The sequence below is a fragment of the Gopherus flavomarginatus genome, chromosome 12 (assembly GCF_025201925.1).
Source record: "Gopherus flavomarginatus isolate rGopFla2 chromosome 12, rGopFla2.mat.asm, whole genome shotgun sequence".
Classification (NCBI taxonomy): domain Eukaryota; kingdom Metazoa; phylum Chordata; order Testudines; family Testudinidae; genus Gopherus; species Gopherus flavomarginatus.
The window spans coordinates 5,301,737-5,316,959 of record NC_066628.1 but is presented as its reverse complement, the minus strand read 5'-3'; the positions used below and the strand labels follow the sequence as shown (position 1 = coordinate 5,316,959).

The 15,223-nt window shown below is 52.8% G+C and overlaps 1 protein-coding gene across 1 annotated transcript; it reads right to left on the bottom strand.

Annotated features, from left to right (window-relative positions):
- Positions 1-1,668: 1,668 nt before the first annotated feature.
- On the bottom strand, positions 1,669-14,014 carry LOC127033116 (C-type lectin domain family 7 member A-like). The gene is made up of 7 exons (XM_050920920.1): positions 13,837-14,014; positions 12,085-12,174; positions 8,894-9,020; positions 7,916-7,965; positions 3,133-3,467; positions 2,245-2,354; positions 1,669-1,819 (listed from the first exon to the last, which is right to left on the bottom strand). The coding sequence occupies exons 1-7, from the start codon at positions 13,997-13,999 to the stop codon at positions 1,669-1,671; spliced, it is 1,026 nt and encodes a 341-aa protein (XP_050776877.1). The 5' UTR covers positions 14,000-14,014.
- Positions 14,015-15,223: the final 1,209 nt, after the last annotated feature.

The following is a 15,223-nucleotide window of genomic DNA, read 5'->3' as shown; positions in this document are numbered from 1 at the left end:
ATTAAACATATATATAGATATACACACACACACACACACACAGCTATCTCATGTAACTGGAAAGGACTGTAGGGATTGATCCTGGCTGGCAAACCACCAGATAGTTAATCCCTGCAACCCCCCGTTACCCCCCCTGATCATAAGACCAGGCAAGTACAGCACTACATGCCTGAGTAGAATGAAAAACATAGCACGTCACGCTTGCAAGCAGCGGGTGAGAAGCAGGGAGATAAGGGAGATCCTCCACCAGTAAGAAACAAGTAAACAAGGCTGTGATTCATGCTGATTCATGCTGACAATGTAACCAGAAAGAATAAAAGGGCTGCCACGCCGGCTGACGGGGCGCCTTCCTGAGCAAACAAGCTGTCTGTGTCTGGTTCCTTCCCGCAAAGGACCTTGAAGGTCACTGAGTCCAGCCCCCTGCCTTCACTAGCAGGACCAAGTACTGATTTTGCCCCAGATCTCTAAACAGCCCCCTCAAGGATTGAACTAACAGCCCTTAGTTTAGCAGGCCAATGCTCAAACTACTGGGCTATCCCTCCCCCTAATCCCCTCAGTCTCTCCGCATAAGTCATGTGCTCCAGCCCCCAATTGTTTTTGTTGCCCTCTGCTGGACTCTCTCCAATTTTTCCACATTTTTTTGTAGCGTGGGGCCCAAAACTGGACACAGTACTCCAGCTGAGACCTCACCAATGCTGAATAGAATTGTAGAATATCAAGGTTGGAAGGGATCTCAGGAGGTCATCTAGTCCAACCCCCTGCTCAAAGCAGGACCAATCCCCAGACAGAGTTTTATCCCACTTCCCTAAATGGCCCCCTCAAGGGTTGAACTCACAACCCTGGGTTTAGCAGGCCAGTGCTCAAACCACTGAGCTATCCTACCCCCCAATCCTCATCCCTCAATCTGCTGGCAGTGCCCCTACTTATACAGCCCAAAATGCTGTTAGCTTTCTTGGCAACAAGGGCACACTGTTGACTCGTATCCAGCGTCTCGTCCACTGTAACCCCTAGGTCCTTTTCTGCAGAACTGCTGCCAAGCCACTCGGTCCCTAGTCTGTAGCAGTGCATGGGATTCTTCCGTCCTAAGTGCAGGACTCTGCACTTGTCCTTGTTGAACCTCATCAGATTTCTTTTGGCCCAATCCTCTAATTTGTCTAGGTCCCTCTGTATCCGATCCCTGCCCTCCAGCATATCTACCACTCCTCCCAGTTTAGTGTTCACCATAAACAGCTGCCCTATGCATTAGCATTTGCTGTCTGTGCAGGCAGGGAAGTCAATAGCACTACAGGACCCTGCACTGCTGAGGTCACTAATTGGTGGGTTTCAAATGTAGATAAATCTCTGATAATTTTTTTCATATAACTGTGTAGTGGGTTCATCCACGTGTGACCTGTTTTCATGAAACTTTGTATCAAAGCCTCATATAGAAACCTTGTATTGATGAGCCTTGGTATATGGGAACTTTGTATCAAAACCTCATGTAGAAATTTTGCATTGCCCTTGGTATAATATTATAGCCCATAAGGATAGAATAAGTTAGGAAAAAAATGTCTTTTTGCTAGCAGTAGAACAAGATCTACACACACACACACAATCAATTCCAACCCAATGGGCTCCTGGAAAGGGGTGAACAGGCTTTTCCAGTGCTAAATTTTGATAATACTCTTGTTATGAGCCCCCTTCCACTGTCGCCTCCTTTGCCTTTGTAAACGCACCAGGTTTGGTGCAGATCCAGTGTCTCTCACTGGTGCATCGCAAGCTGCTGACCCTATTCTCGTCATTCAGATAGGCACAGTCGCCATCTGCTCTTATCGGAAACCTGCAAGACAGAAGCCAGGGAGCTGGTGTCAGGCAGGAGTTGGGTGTTTCCCCATCAGTCGCAGACAGGGGGAGACACTCGTACAGCGCAGGGAGCTGCTGCACTCACAGCCCCTCACGATTCCCCCTCCTGCCCCAGCCACAGCCCCCCCGCTCCCGATTTCCCCTCCTGCACCAGCCACAGGCCCCGTCCCCAGCGGGGGCAGCTGGGCCAGGAGATGTTCTAAGATCAACTGGCCTCCATGGAGCATTTATGCTGGGGGGATATTTTAACCTCATTTCCTGCTCCCCCCACCCCCAGCTGGGTTTGGATGGGCCCCCACAGGCCTAACCCACCCAAACTGTCCCAGGGGGAGATTCCAGGTGAGTATCAGCATAAGGAGCAGCAGTAACGCCACACAGAAGGGCTGGATCAAAAAGACTCACAGCTTGTTGAATTCGGTGCCGTTGACCCATTTCCAGGGCTGGCCCAGCCCCTGCTCCCTCCAGAGGCCGATCCAATGCTGGTGTTTGCCTTTATAACGCAGCAGGAAAGCCTAAAAACAGCGAAGGGAGAGGTGGCGTCAAAGCCCCGACCCTGCTGCTCCCCCAGGCTCTGGGGGTGGGGGGGAATCTCAGGTGTACACGGAAGGGCTCTGAGTGTTTCCAGGGGGTGGCTGGGGATTGTCTCCTCCCTCTTGCCCAGCTCAGTATTAACCCTCCCACCCCAAACCCAGCTCCCAATCTCCCCTGGGCTGGGGCAGCTCTTGGGTGCTGCTGGGTCTAAGCTGCATGGTGGGCTGGGGGGAGCAAGGCCACGTTCTGTGTCAAAGCCTCTCCATACAGAGCAACTAAGCTCCCCTCACCATTGCAGGAGAAGAGGAAAGAAAGAGCCCAGCTGATCTCACTAAGGGATGCTGGGAGGGGACAGGGATGAGAGAAGAGCCCCCCCAGTCCTCAGCCAGAAGGGGCCAGGGCTAACAGGAGCCTCCTTCATCCTCAGCTGGCTGCCCTTTCACCTATCCAAGTTGAGCTGGGATCTCAACCCCCTCTCCAGTCCCATGCAGCCCAGGAGACACCTGAGTCAGCCCAGCCCTAGAGAGGGGCAGTCTCCTATTGAGAACGCTGACAGGGGAAGATCCTTGCGGTCACAGACTGACACTAGAGCCACAGGTCCAACCAGGCCTGGCATTCAGTGGCTAGAAGTCCATTCACTCGGTCTCCCAGCACAAGAGGGCTCAGAGTCGCTCCTCATCCTACAGGGGCAGAGCCCAGGTCCTACTGCAGCAGCCGGCACTGAGCCAAGGCCAGGCCATTGCAAGGAGAGTCTCTTACCATTTCCTGCTCACTGTCGATCCCAGCCAGGGAGGCACCGAGGGCAGAGCAGTGGCTCTGGCTGTTGTTCCAGTTCCCTTCGGCCTCGGAGAAATAGTAGCATTTCCCTTGGTATCCAACCCAGCCGTCCGGGCAGCAGGGGCACAGGGCAGCTGGAGAACTCCTAGATCGCCACACTGAAAATGGGAACATAACAGATGTTGTAAGAGGGGGCCTGCCCGTCTGTGGGGAGAGCTGAGCCCTGGCACCCCAGGCTTCTGACACTCCCCCTGGAAGCTGCTGGGAGGGAAGGATGCTGGGAATCCAGCCCCCAAAGGGGGTTACTTGAACCCCATCTCACTGGGCTGCTGTCTTGGGTTCACGTTCATTAGGGATGCAACTGACAAACAGCTCATGCTTCGGAGGACAGAGAACCAAGCCCAAGTGGAGTGTTAGAGCAGGGGCTGGGCAGGGAGCTGCAGACAGAGGGAACAGTTACCGGGCCAGCAGCAGGAAGAGTGACACTGGATGAGAGATCACGTTCAATCTGATTTGCCAGATCTGTTACCCCAAGGAGTTCTGCTAGCCTGGGCTGCTGCCCCCCTCCCCCTGCTCTGCGCTTGGCTTCCCAGGAGAGGCAGGCTGAGATGATGATGGGAACAAACTCCCTTCCCTTCCCCAGACTGAACACCCGCTGCCTGGGCCCGTCCAGCACAGCCAGACACAGGGCGATGGAGACCTTTGTTGTGATACAGGAATCCTTCCTGCCAGGCAAATGTGACACTCCCAGCCTGGGGGGACTAACACAGCTCAGAGCTTTTCATCCCAGGCACAAGATCAACATCCACACGATCAAGAGCAATAAAAGGCAGGTGAGAAGGAAGGACACAAAATGCCCCATGGCGGCGCCAGAGCTCCAGTAACAGGAAATGGCCAGTTACACTGACTGGCCAATTGCAACCTGATGCACTTCTCATCTACAGACATTTCTCCCCCAATACAGCAGCTAGAATCTAGAAGCCCCAGCTGATCGGCCTGCAGTGTAACTCTTTCAGTGCCAGAGAGAGCAGCAGCAGTGGGGCCACCCATAACTGACACTAAGGAGCTATTGGCAAGGTCAGAGCAGTAGGTGAATAAGCAGAGGCAGGGTTATTAGGGTCACTGTGGGGAAGAGTTGCTAACCCATTCCAAACACCATGTCAGTTAGTCTGCCCACCCCCACACCTCTTGCCCCCAATCACTCCTGTTCTCTCTTAGCCTCAGGGGAATTTTGTGTTGACTCCTTTTTGGGGTGGGGAGGAGTTGGACTCAAACCCCTCCAGCCATTTTTGTGCATGTCACTTTTTTTGTACTTCATTTTGCACCACAATAATTCCGTAGCTAGTTTAAGCCTTCCCCTGGGACTAGGACACACAAGTTTAGGAGAACATTAGCAGCCGGTGCCGTGGTGATCAAAGAACGAGCAGATCATGCACCAGGCATGTATTTCCCTGGAGATTTCACGGTGCAGTGTGCTATGCGCACTAGTGCTCATGCACAAACAGATCAGGGCAGTCAGTGCATACGATGCTTTACAGTCCTGCTCAGTGTGTGATTTGTGTCACTCATTTCAGGGAGCTGCTGCAGCTGTGTTGCACAGTTTCACTTTTCACACCCTGTACAGAGCTGGATATGGGAATACACGGGACCCCAGGAGAAAGGCTGCCAGGCCTGTGGGCCCCTTCCAGTACTGCCTAGAATGGACAGGGCACAGTAAGAAGCCCCAGACTGGTGCCATCTCCACCGTCTGACCCCACTGCGTCCTGGGGGCTCCCTGTACCTGCAGGTGTGGAACCCCAACCTCACAGATCTCACCTTACGCTGTGTGAGCCAATGCCGCTCATTGCAATAGCCGGCCAGTCCTGCAGTGAGCTGGGACTCACAGCCCACCTGCAGCGGGTCAGCTGGCACTGGTGTAAGGATGAGGAGAAAGTTACATTACTGCAAACCCCTTGCACAGAAGTGTCAGAGCAGCATGTTCTGCTCTGGTAACTTACTACAGCCAATTGCACCACAGCTAGTCCCTTTCTGCACCACTGCAGCTCATCTACGTTAGCAATTTGCACCAATTCAATTGCACTAATGTTGTTACTGTGGTACAGAGGATTCCTAATGCAGGCAGACCTGGATTCAACCCCCTCTGCCAGCTGCTAAACCCTCCTGGGCCCCTCAGCAGATCCCAAGGCAATAGATAAATCCCAACCCATACAATCTCACTGCACCCCCTTCCCCAGACTATTGGCAGATACAGCTGGGCTCATGTTAGTATCATAGAATCATAGAACATCAGGGTTGGAAGTGACCTCAGGAGGTCATCTAGTCCCAACCCCTTGCTCAAAGCAGGACCAATCCCCAACTAAATCATCCCAGCCAGGGCTTTGTCAAGCAGGCCTTAAAAACCTCTAAGGAAGGAGATTCCACCACCTCCCTAGGGAGCCCATTCCACTGCTTCACCACCCTCCTAGTCAAAAAGTTTTTCCTAATATCCAACCTAAACCTCCCCCACTGCAACTTGAGACCATTGCTCCTTGTTCTGACATCAGGTACCACTGAGAACAGTCTAGATCCATCCTCTTTGGAACCCCCTTTCAGGAGGTTGAAAGCAGCTATCAAATCCCCCCTCATTCTTCTCTTCTGCAGATTAAACATATATATATATATATATATATATATATATATATACACACACACACACACACACACAGCTATCTCATGTAACTGGAAAGGACCTTGAAGGTCACTGAGTCCAGCCCCCTGCCTTCACTAGCAGGACCAAGTACTGATTTTGCCCCAGATCTCTAAATAGCCCCCTCAAGGACTGAACTCACAGCCCTTGGTTTAGCAGGCCAATGCTCAAACTACTGGGCTAACCCTCCCCCCAATCCCCTCAGCCTCTCCGCATAAGTCATGTGCTCCAGCCCCCAATTGTTTTTGTTGCCCTCTGCTGGACTCTCTCCAATTTCTCCACATCTTTCTTGTAGCGTGGGGCCCAAAACTGGACACAGTACTCCAGCTGAGGCCTCGCCAATGCCGAATAGAATCGTAGAATATTAAGATTGGAAGGGATCTCAGGAGGTCATCTAGTCCAACCCCCTGCTCAAAGCAGGACCAATCCCCAGACAGAGTTTTACTCCAGTTCCTCACCCCTCAATCTGCTGGCAGTGCCCCTACTTATACAGCCCAAAATGCTGTTAGCCTTCTTGACAACAAGGGCACACTGTAGACTCATATCCAGCGTCTCGTCCACTGTAACCCCTAGGTCCTTTTCTGCAGAACTGCTGCCAAGCCACTCGGTCCCTAGTCTGTAGCAGTGCATGGGATTCTTCCATCCTAAGTGCAGGACTCTGCACTTGTCCTTGTTGAACCTCATCAGATTTCTTTTGGCCCAATCCTCTAATTTGTCTAGGTCCCTCTGTACCTGATCCCTGCCCTCCAGCATATCTACCACTCCTCCCAGTTTAGTGTTCACCATAAACAGCTGCCCTATGCATTAGCACTTGCTGTCTGTGCAGGCAGGGAAGTCAATAGCATCATAGTCCCTGGGTGATGCTCTGGAACTGCTCCCCACAAAGCCAGTCAGGACTTTGGGGAGCCTTCTCTCCCTCGGAGCAGACTGTCTGCAGGGCAAGAAGCTCACACGGCTTCACCTCCTGGGTCTCTCCTTGGAGCATTCAGCAGGTCTTCAAACCAATTTTGAGGATTTCAATAACTCGGTCCTGGGATAGGGGTTGTTATAAAATTGGATGGGTGGGGTTCTGTGGCCTGCCTTGTGCAGGAGGTCAGACTAGATGATCAGATTGGTCCCTTCTGACCTATGAGTCTATGAGCTCCTCCGTGCGCTTCCCACAGTGAGCCTGCCCCAGCAGGGTCCTGGGAAAGCCACCGGGTCCTGCACCCCCACTTTGCAGTCAGACGTGACTCTCAGCCAGCCAGTAAAACAGATTTATTTGATGACAGGAACAGGGTCTAAAACAGAGCTGGTAGGTACAGTGACCAGGACCCCTCAGCTGGGTCCATGGGGGGGGGGCAATGAGCCAGACCCCCACGTCGGCCCTCACTTCTCGTCCCCAGCCAGCTCGACTCAAACCACCTCCAGCCCCTCCTCTCTGCGGAGTTCCTTTCCTGGGCCAGGAGGTCACCCAACCTCTTTGTCTCCAACACCTTCAGTTGGCACCTTTGCAGAGGGGGGGCCCAGGCCATCAGTTGCTAGGAGACAGCAGGTCAGGCATTTAGGTGCACTGGCCCCTTGCTCTGCAGCAATCACATACCCTTATTCCACCGCCTAGATACTTAAGAACTGCCTAGGGGACACTGAGGCACCAACACCGTATTCAGAGAAAACATTAAGAACATTCCCAGTTCACCACACAAAGCCAAACCCTATTCACCTTCCCTGGGCTCCTTCCTACACTCCCAGTCCAGGTACCTGCATTTTGGGGCTGTCATCAGTCTTGCCCGGGTAAAGGGCAAGCAGTAGCTCCAACGGCTCCTCCGTGTCCCTGGTGTCTGGCAGCCCTTGCCGGTCTCTGGCACAGGAGCAGCCTCCATCAGGTCCAGGCTCCAGCAGCAAGGGAGAGACATCCAGCTCCTCTGGCAGCTCTGCCCCAACTGAGCTAGTGGGCTGGCCTTTTATAGTTCCTGTTCCTGCCCCACCACCCCTGCTTCCGGCGGGGTGGCTGCAGGTATCCCGGTTCTGCCCGCCGGAGGGGGGCGGTCATGGCTCTCTCTCCACCCATCAGGGAGGGAGACCACATCCCAGTGCTACGCTCTCCCTCCAGTAACATTTTCTGGGTTAGATCACAGGTGCCTGCCGTGCTGTCAAAAGATGAAGAAAATATTTAACCAAGGTTGTTTGGGGTGGGGGTCTTATTGGTATTTGGTTTTCATGGACTAAAACCAGTATTCCAGCAGCGTTTGAGTCCCCCGTGCAGTGTTGTTATTGTTTGTAATTCATAGTAATGCAGAGCCCCTAGACCAGGGCCCCATTGTGCCAGGCGCTGTACGATCACAGAACAGAAAGAGGGTCCCTGCCCCACGGAGTTTACAATACACCACAGTTCTGGGCACAAGGGAGGTTGCTGGAGGAGACATTAACTGAGCTCCCCCTTCCCCATTGGGCTGTCCGGGTGGAAGTTAGACTCCCTAAGCCCACTCTGAGGAGTGGTGTGCGGAGAAGAACAGGGTCCTTCACTGTTGGGGAAATTTGAGTTTCTCTCCATGGGAAGGCTGTAGGGAGAAATCTGATTTCACTACTAACAGTCTGTCCTGACAGCCCATCGGGTTTGAAACAGGCCTGCGGCCTCTCTGACAGTCCCCCAGCTGCCTGGGGAGGATCATATCAAATTCTTCTCCGCAGAGAGCTGGTGCTGCTCGCTGTCTTGTGAGAGGCCTGTGGATTCTCTTCCCTCTGCGCTAAATGGGCCTGGAGAGAAAGTTGGGGGTAGGGTAGAGCGTCAGGCAAAGCTGAGTAGTGGGCAAGTCGTGCCTAATATCTACCAGCATAAAGACTATTCTGGAAGCCCCAGCTGTCGTCTTTCAGCCCCACTCCGTTTCTCCTCTCCCTGCTGTGCAATAGCCACTACTTGTGTTCCTACACCTTTATTTTCCCCCTTGTGCCAGGGAGGAGTCTAAAGCCAGACCGATGCCTCTCGGTGCAGCTGCTCCTCTGGCTGCCCAGCCCTGTGGTGGAGTCTCCCCCTGTCCGTGATTGATGGGCAATGCCCAGCCCCTCCCTGACTCCCACCCCTGGGTCTGTGTTGCAGGTTTCCGATAAGAGGAGGCGGCGACTGTGCTTTTCTGATGGATGAGGGCTGGTTCGGCAGCTCGCGCTGCAGCACAGAGAGACGCTGGATCTGCAGCAAACCCAATGCCTGTACAATGGGGAAGGACGTATTGTGGAGTCAAAACTTGGAGACTCTTAGAAACTAGGCTTGGAAAAGCTTTATTGGGGACACACCTTCCACTGCCTGAAGATGGAGGAGGCTGGGTCTTTATTCTTTATAGACTCTCCCCAGGGCTTCCCTGGGGCAAATAGGTCTCTGGAGTTAGATTCCATGGGACTAGAAGATATTTTCCCTTTGCTCAGTTTAATGCCATTAGTTTGAGTTCTCTACCCCACATGGTTTCTGCTTAGCCAGCCGGGGGCTGGCAATACAGAAGGGGAGGGGTTGGCTCCAGGTCACAGGGAGTCAGGGGGCCGAGCTGTGATGTGAACCCAGGAGTCCTGGCCAGTCCTTCGCTCACATCGCACCCCTCCCGAGTCCAGGGAGGGCTCACACAAGTGTCGGCTATGGCGCTTTTGTAAGATGAATTTCAGGGGCACGCTCAGCCCGTGGCACTAACTGGACTCAGAGGCGGGAACCTGAGCACCTCGGCCACAGGGTGGCACCAGCACCTCAGCCATGGGAAGCTGCTTCTGTGCTGTGAGTTGTTAGATCCACTGGAAAAACTTATCTGGCCAGGGCAGTGACAGGCTGGGGCACAATCTCCGGGCACCTGCACACAAATCCAGCAGTTATGCTGGATCTGGCTCTGCAATGGTTTGCCCCAGATGGCTAGGAACGGACACACACAGGCGCTGCCGTCACTTGTATAGGCCAAGCTCAGGCACCCCCATGACGGGTGTAGTGTAGATGCCTAGACAGAGGCACGACCTCCTGGCCCACCCTTCCTATTTATAAACCTTTCAGCATGCACACACCCACAATAGCAGCACCCAAGTTCCCCACAAGCATGGTTGATTTTAGTCTCACATTTCCCCCACCCTGTGAGGCAGGGAAGTGCAATTAACCACATTTTACTAAGGGGAAACTGAGGCATTCTGTCCAGTCACCCAGGGGCAGATCTGGGAACAGAACCCAGGAATCCCAATGCCCAGGCCAATGTTTTAACCTCAGGCCTGACCCACACCTGGCTGCTGCACAGAACTGGGACTGTCCGACTCCCTAATCCATATGAGCAGCACCAGGGAGGGGTTGGAAGGGGCCTGTGCAATGGTTTGAATGGGGTGAGTAACAGAAGTTACACTGGGGCTGGTCTTGCCTGTCACAGCATAACCGGCCTCCAAAGGTAATGGGGCCAGCCCTACCTGTCCCTCACTCCACCCTCCTCCCCAGCTGGGGAAATTCCTGGTGGCCCAGGACAGGCGGTCATGGGGTTAAAAACCAGTCCAGGCCTGGAGAGAAGAGAAGTTCCCAGAGAGGCAGCAGAGAACCTCCGAGGGAGAGGAGGGCTGGTTGCTGGCTGATCTCTGCGGAGAAGGAGTTGGAAGGGGCCAGCACAGACCCTAGAAAGAGGCTCAGAGACTCCTGATCCGAGGAGAGGAATCTACCCAAAGAACCACACAGGCCCAGGAGGGCTGGGTGGGGGATCCCTGAATCCAGGGGAACAGACATTAGACTTGACGGGCAAAGGAACAGTTTGATTTGCTGTACAGTACTTAATGCGACAGCAGAAGAGGGGAGGAATCTTAATTTAAGGTACTTGGTACAAGACACAAAGAGGGAGCTGGAGGCAGCACACCTGCAGGGCCATGTTAGGCCACAAGGGGGCACCCTGAGACAGCTCCCCCTTATACTAGCCTATTAAAATACATAGACGCTCTGCATTAATTTCCATAGGAGCTGGGATAGGGTCACGGTGCTCAGCCCAAGGACCCTGATCATGTTATTTAATTCCCTGGCTTCCCAACAAGAGCCTAGTAAGCATGGCAGGGCTATTAGAGACATCAGGAACATGTGCACTGCAGAGCATGTTACCTCTCCACGATCACCTTAACTCTGCCCCCTTGTAGTGACGCTGGCCTGCTCCAATCACGTGCCGAGTAGGGCACTCTGCATAGCACACTAATCCTATGTTTGTGTCTGAGCCCAGGCAGAGGAGCAGGAGTCTCACATGGACGGTGCTGCTTTCCGGGGGATGTCCCGGGCAGGGGGGAGGTTAGGTATTTAGACTCCCTGCAACTGGGCTTAGTGACACAGGGAGAGTTGGCTGCCTCAGAGAGCCCGAGGGCCCCAGCATGTGAGGGGCTGGGTAGCTGCTATGCCAAGCCCTCTGTGCCAGAACAGAATGGGTCCTTCATGAGGAGTGGGGGTCTGATTGCTCTTGCATGGCACTGTGTCCAATCTAGATGGCAACTGATACTGAACACTAACCATGCATGAGCCTCCATCAGGCACTTCACCACATTAGGCTAAAGAGGGCAGCAGCCTGTTTCCTGGGCTTGGCATGGATGGAGAGCACAGCTGGATTTTCACGGAGTGTCTATGGGGGGCAGAGTTAAGGTGGTCTGGATGCCCAGAGTGCTATGAGCAGCCTCTGCTATGCACTGCCTGGGTTTTTTAACGTTGAGGGAGTTATTTGAACTGCTGTTCTTGCCAGGCTCCAGTGGAGGGAGCTGGGGGGAACATGGCAGCGACTGAAATGAAAATCTGTGTGCAGTGAATCTATAATAAGGGTCACATTTAGCAGCATAAACAGCATTTACGGCGTGTGCCAACTGGAGTGGTTAATAGCCGAGGTGGAAACTCTCCCATCTGCGTTCCAACTTGACGGATAGGTTTATTTCCCAGCTGGGCTGCAGTGAGCTCCCCTCCTCTCCCTGTGTCCACTTCCTAATCAAGCCTGTCTCAGAAACACTGTAGTACTTGCAAACCCTGTCCTGTGTCCTCACAGGAACACTGTGCAGATGAGCTAGAGATCCTGTGGTGGGAATTATGTTCACTCCATTGCTCCAGGTGTGTGTAATATGGGGCGTGTGTGTTTGAGCTGTACAGAGGGAGTGATGGGCACTGGGGCCGGTGGGCGGGGAAGGAATTGGAAAGACATCTCATGTGAATCCTTCCTGAACCCAGTGCTGAGGTCAGACAGGCTGGGAGGGGAGAACATGCAACTGAATGGGAAGCACAGAGGAGGCCAGACGGGCTGGGAACTCACCTGCCAGAGCTACCCCCAAACCAATGATGATGACGACCAGACCTGCAGCTGTGCCCCATACTAATGGTTTCCTGAAGGGACAGACACAACCTGAAAGAGAAGTCATGAATGCCCGCAGGGCTGCTCCACGGCAGCGGATCGGGGAGCCAACGTCAGTAACCAGCAGCATGGGAGCAGCCACAGACCAGGTATTTATTTGTATTGCTGGAATGCGTGTGCCCTTGCACGTGCCTGGATATTAGTTAAAACCACAGAGTTCCAACAATGTCCTCCCCAAATCCCACCGAGTTACAGGGATCTCGGCTCCTGTTAGAGGATAAATGGGTCTAGCTAATCCCCCTCTTCCAGTCCAGGCTCTCCTGGAGCATCAGAAGGGTGACCAGCTCCCAGCTGTCAGACAGAAGGGATAGGAACGGGTCTCTCACTCCCCTTCTCTGCAGTCTGTGCCCTGAGCCGTGTCTGGGACCAGCTCCTCTGCCTTAGGTCAGGCAGCTCTGAGCCCAGAGCAGCTGAACACACGAACCCATGCCCCTCCCTCGGTGAGTGTGGGGGGAAAATCTACTATCTGTTCATAGAATATCAGGGTTGGAAGGGACCTCAGGAGGTCTCTAGTCCAACCGCCTGCTCAAAGCAGGACCAATCCCCAGATGGATTTTTACCCCAGTTCCCTAAATGGCCCCCTCAAGGATTGAACTCACAACCCTGGGTTTAGCAGGCCAATGCTCAAACCACTGAGCAATCCCTCCCGCCTCTATTGATTCCACCAGACAGCTGAGAAGGTGTCGCAGCACCTAGACTTCAGACACTCTGAAAAATGAAGGAACTGGGGACACTGGCTCATTACCCAGGGAATAAACCCTGTGCAAAAGAAGTCCACCCTCTGAGCCAGTGTGGGGCTGGGAGAACAGCTCTGTGGCCCCACCCAGCCTTCACAAACAGCCTTCCCCAAATGCCCAGAGCCACGTTTTCAGAAGGCCTAGGGAAAATCCAGCTTGAACACGGGCTCCTCAACGGAAGGTAGGAATTTCACTGTCCCCACACACCTGGCTCCTTGTCATGCGCAAGTGGGGGACCCTGGGAGTGCCCCAAATGTGGTGAGACTAAGTGCTTTGGGGCTGGGACTTTCATTGTGTGTACATTTGTACAGCACCCAGCACAACGGGCCCCAGCCTGACTGGTCTCTAGGCACTTGACTAGAAATACAAGACTATGTGAAGGGGCCTGTGCTCTCCTGTTTGAGATTCTGGCCTTCACGGTAAGCAGAGGGATGAACACAGAACAGGGGCCCAGCGTTATAGATATGGATGCTGTAGTGTGCAGAAATAGGGCTAGCGCCCCTTTAAATAGCTAGTGTGCCCTCCAGCGGCGCTCACTGTGTTTTAGATTTGAGAAGCCAGCCCGAGCAGCAGTGTGCTTGTAGCTGGGCCTGGTGTGTCTGTGTGTAGTTAGTACACATAGATATTTGGCACCCCACTGTGTCCTGGGGTTCGTTCGTAGCATTTCATTGCCTTTTGCTCTTTAAACAGGAGTGACACATTGCCACCCAGAACTGTTCATCCACAACCCTCCGCTGCACATAGAAAAGGGCGGTTACAAGTTCAGGCTGGGTAACTGCTGACAGAAGCCCACTGGGGCAGTCAGGGCCTTGCTACCTAGGCAAACGCAAGGAGACAAACCCTCAGTGGAAGGGGAAATTGCAAAGCCCAGCATGCGTCTCCCCCTCCCGTTCCCTGACCACGAATCTGTGATTACCTGGGTCTCGTTCTCTCGTTGCATCTCCATTCCTACTTGGCAACTCCATTAATAACTGTTCTTGTTGAGGATTCTTTTGAGTTTCCATCTCCCTTTCTGCCTCAGGTTCCCCATTACAAAGTCCTTGTGGACTGTGCTCAGTTGAATCTGCTGTTTTCCCCATCTCTCCGCTGACACGCACAGGCTGCTCTGAGCACCTCTGATCCGTTCCTCTCCAGCTGTGGCAAGAGTCACTCCGATTCCACTCCCTCTGCGACCTTCAGTTCTGTGCAGGAGCTAAGATGCAACACTCAGAATAGTTCAGGGCACAGCGGAGTCAGTTCTTGTCATTCCCTGTTCAGGCCAAGAATATAAGCACCAAGACATCCAGTTAGTTTTTGGCTTCTGAATTCTACTGCACAAGTTGAGAGCCCGCAGAACTGATCCTAATCCACCAGCAGAACGCAGACCCTGCCAGAACAGCCCAATGGCACCACAAACATTCACGCATTTGGCACATAGCTCTGGCCGGCTTTTGGTCCCAAATTCAAGACTTTGCCTAAAGGAAAAATGATAGTTTATTGATGCAGTCTCTCCCCACGCCCTGGAATCCACCACCATTCGGCCCCTCACCCTGCTGCTCCTAACAAGTGAAGTTCCTACCAGGACAAATGAGAGTTTTTAATTGGACATTGCTGAGCAAGAACATTTCAAACCCTGTATCCAGCATCTAGACTCAACTGGCTCCTGCTTTTGGCCCAGAACCTCTAAATCATCTCAGTAGCAGGTAACAGACCAGGAAGTGTCCATTCCCAGGAAGCCATTTACCTTTAGTTACTGTCACACCATGAGAATTTGGTCGCATCATGAAAAAAAAAAAAAGCTTCCTGTTGTGGGTTTACTTCTTAAGGGATGCTATTCCCGCAAGCATGGGCAGTCATACAGTTCCTCCTATTGGATCTCTTTCCAAGTCTGTATTATTAAGATTGTTTAGAACAAAGAAACGTAAATGTAACCTTACACAGCCTGGACCAGCCAAGGAGGGAGCCAACAAAGAAAACTACGGCATCTGAAAAGGATGCGCATTGATACACTATTCTGTGATAGCTAGCAACCAAAGAGCAAGAAGTTTGTGAGTGTCTGCCTGAGAATCCTGTACATGAAACTCACTAAAATATACACTATTTTTGAGACCTCAGTGCACTCACTTGAACCTCATCATCATAAGGTATTTCTGGTCCAGCAGTTAAACACATTCTCCTTCATACAAGTTTGTATTCATAGTTGAGAGATTGGGTGGGGCTAGATCTGGAACAACAAAAAGCAACCCACCCATCCTCCTTTCTTGGTGAAGATAAGCAGCACACTCTCACCCCTTTCTAAAAATCTACTACTGTAGTCATTTTCC

Coding starts and splice junctions, on each gene's coding strand:
- LOC127033116 (XM_050920920.1), bottom strand. CDS start 13,999: ATGGGGAAAACAGCAGATTCAACTGAGCACAGTCCACAAGGACTTTGT. Junction 12,175..13,836: donor AACGAGAGAACGAGACCCAG/GTAATCACAGAT, acceptor CTTCTCTTTCAG/GTTGTGTCTGTCCCTTCAGG. Junction 2,355..3,132: donor TCGACAGTGAGCAGGAAATG/GTAAGAGACTCT, acceptor CGCTGTTTTTAG/GCTTTCCTGCTGCGTTATAA.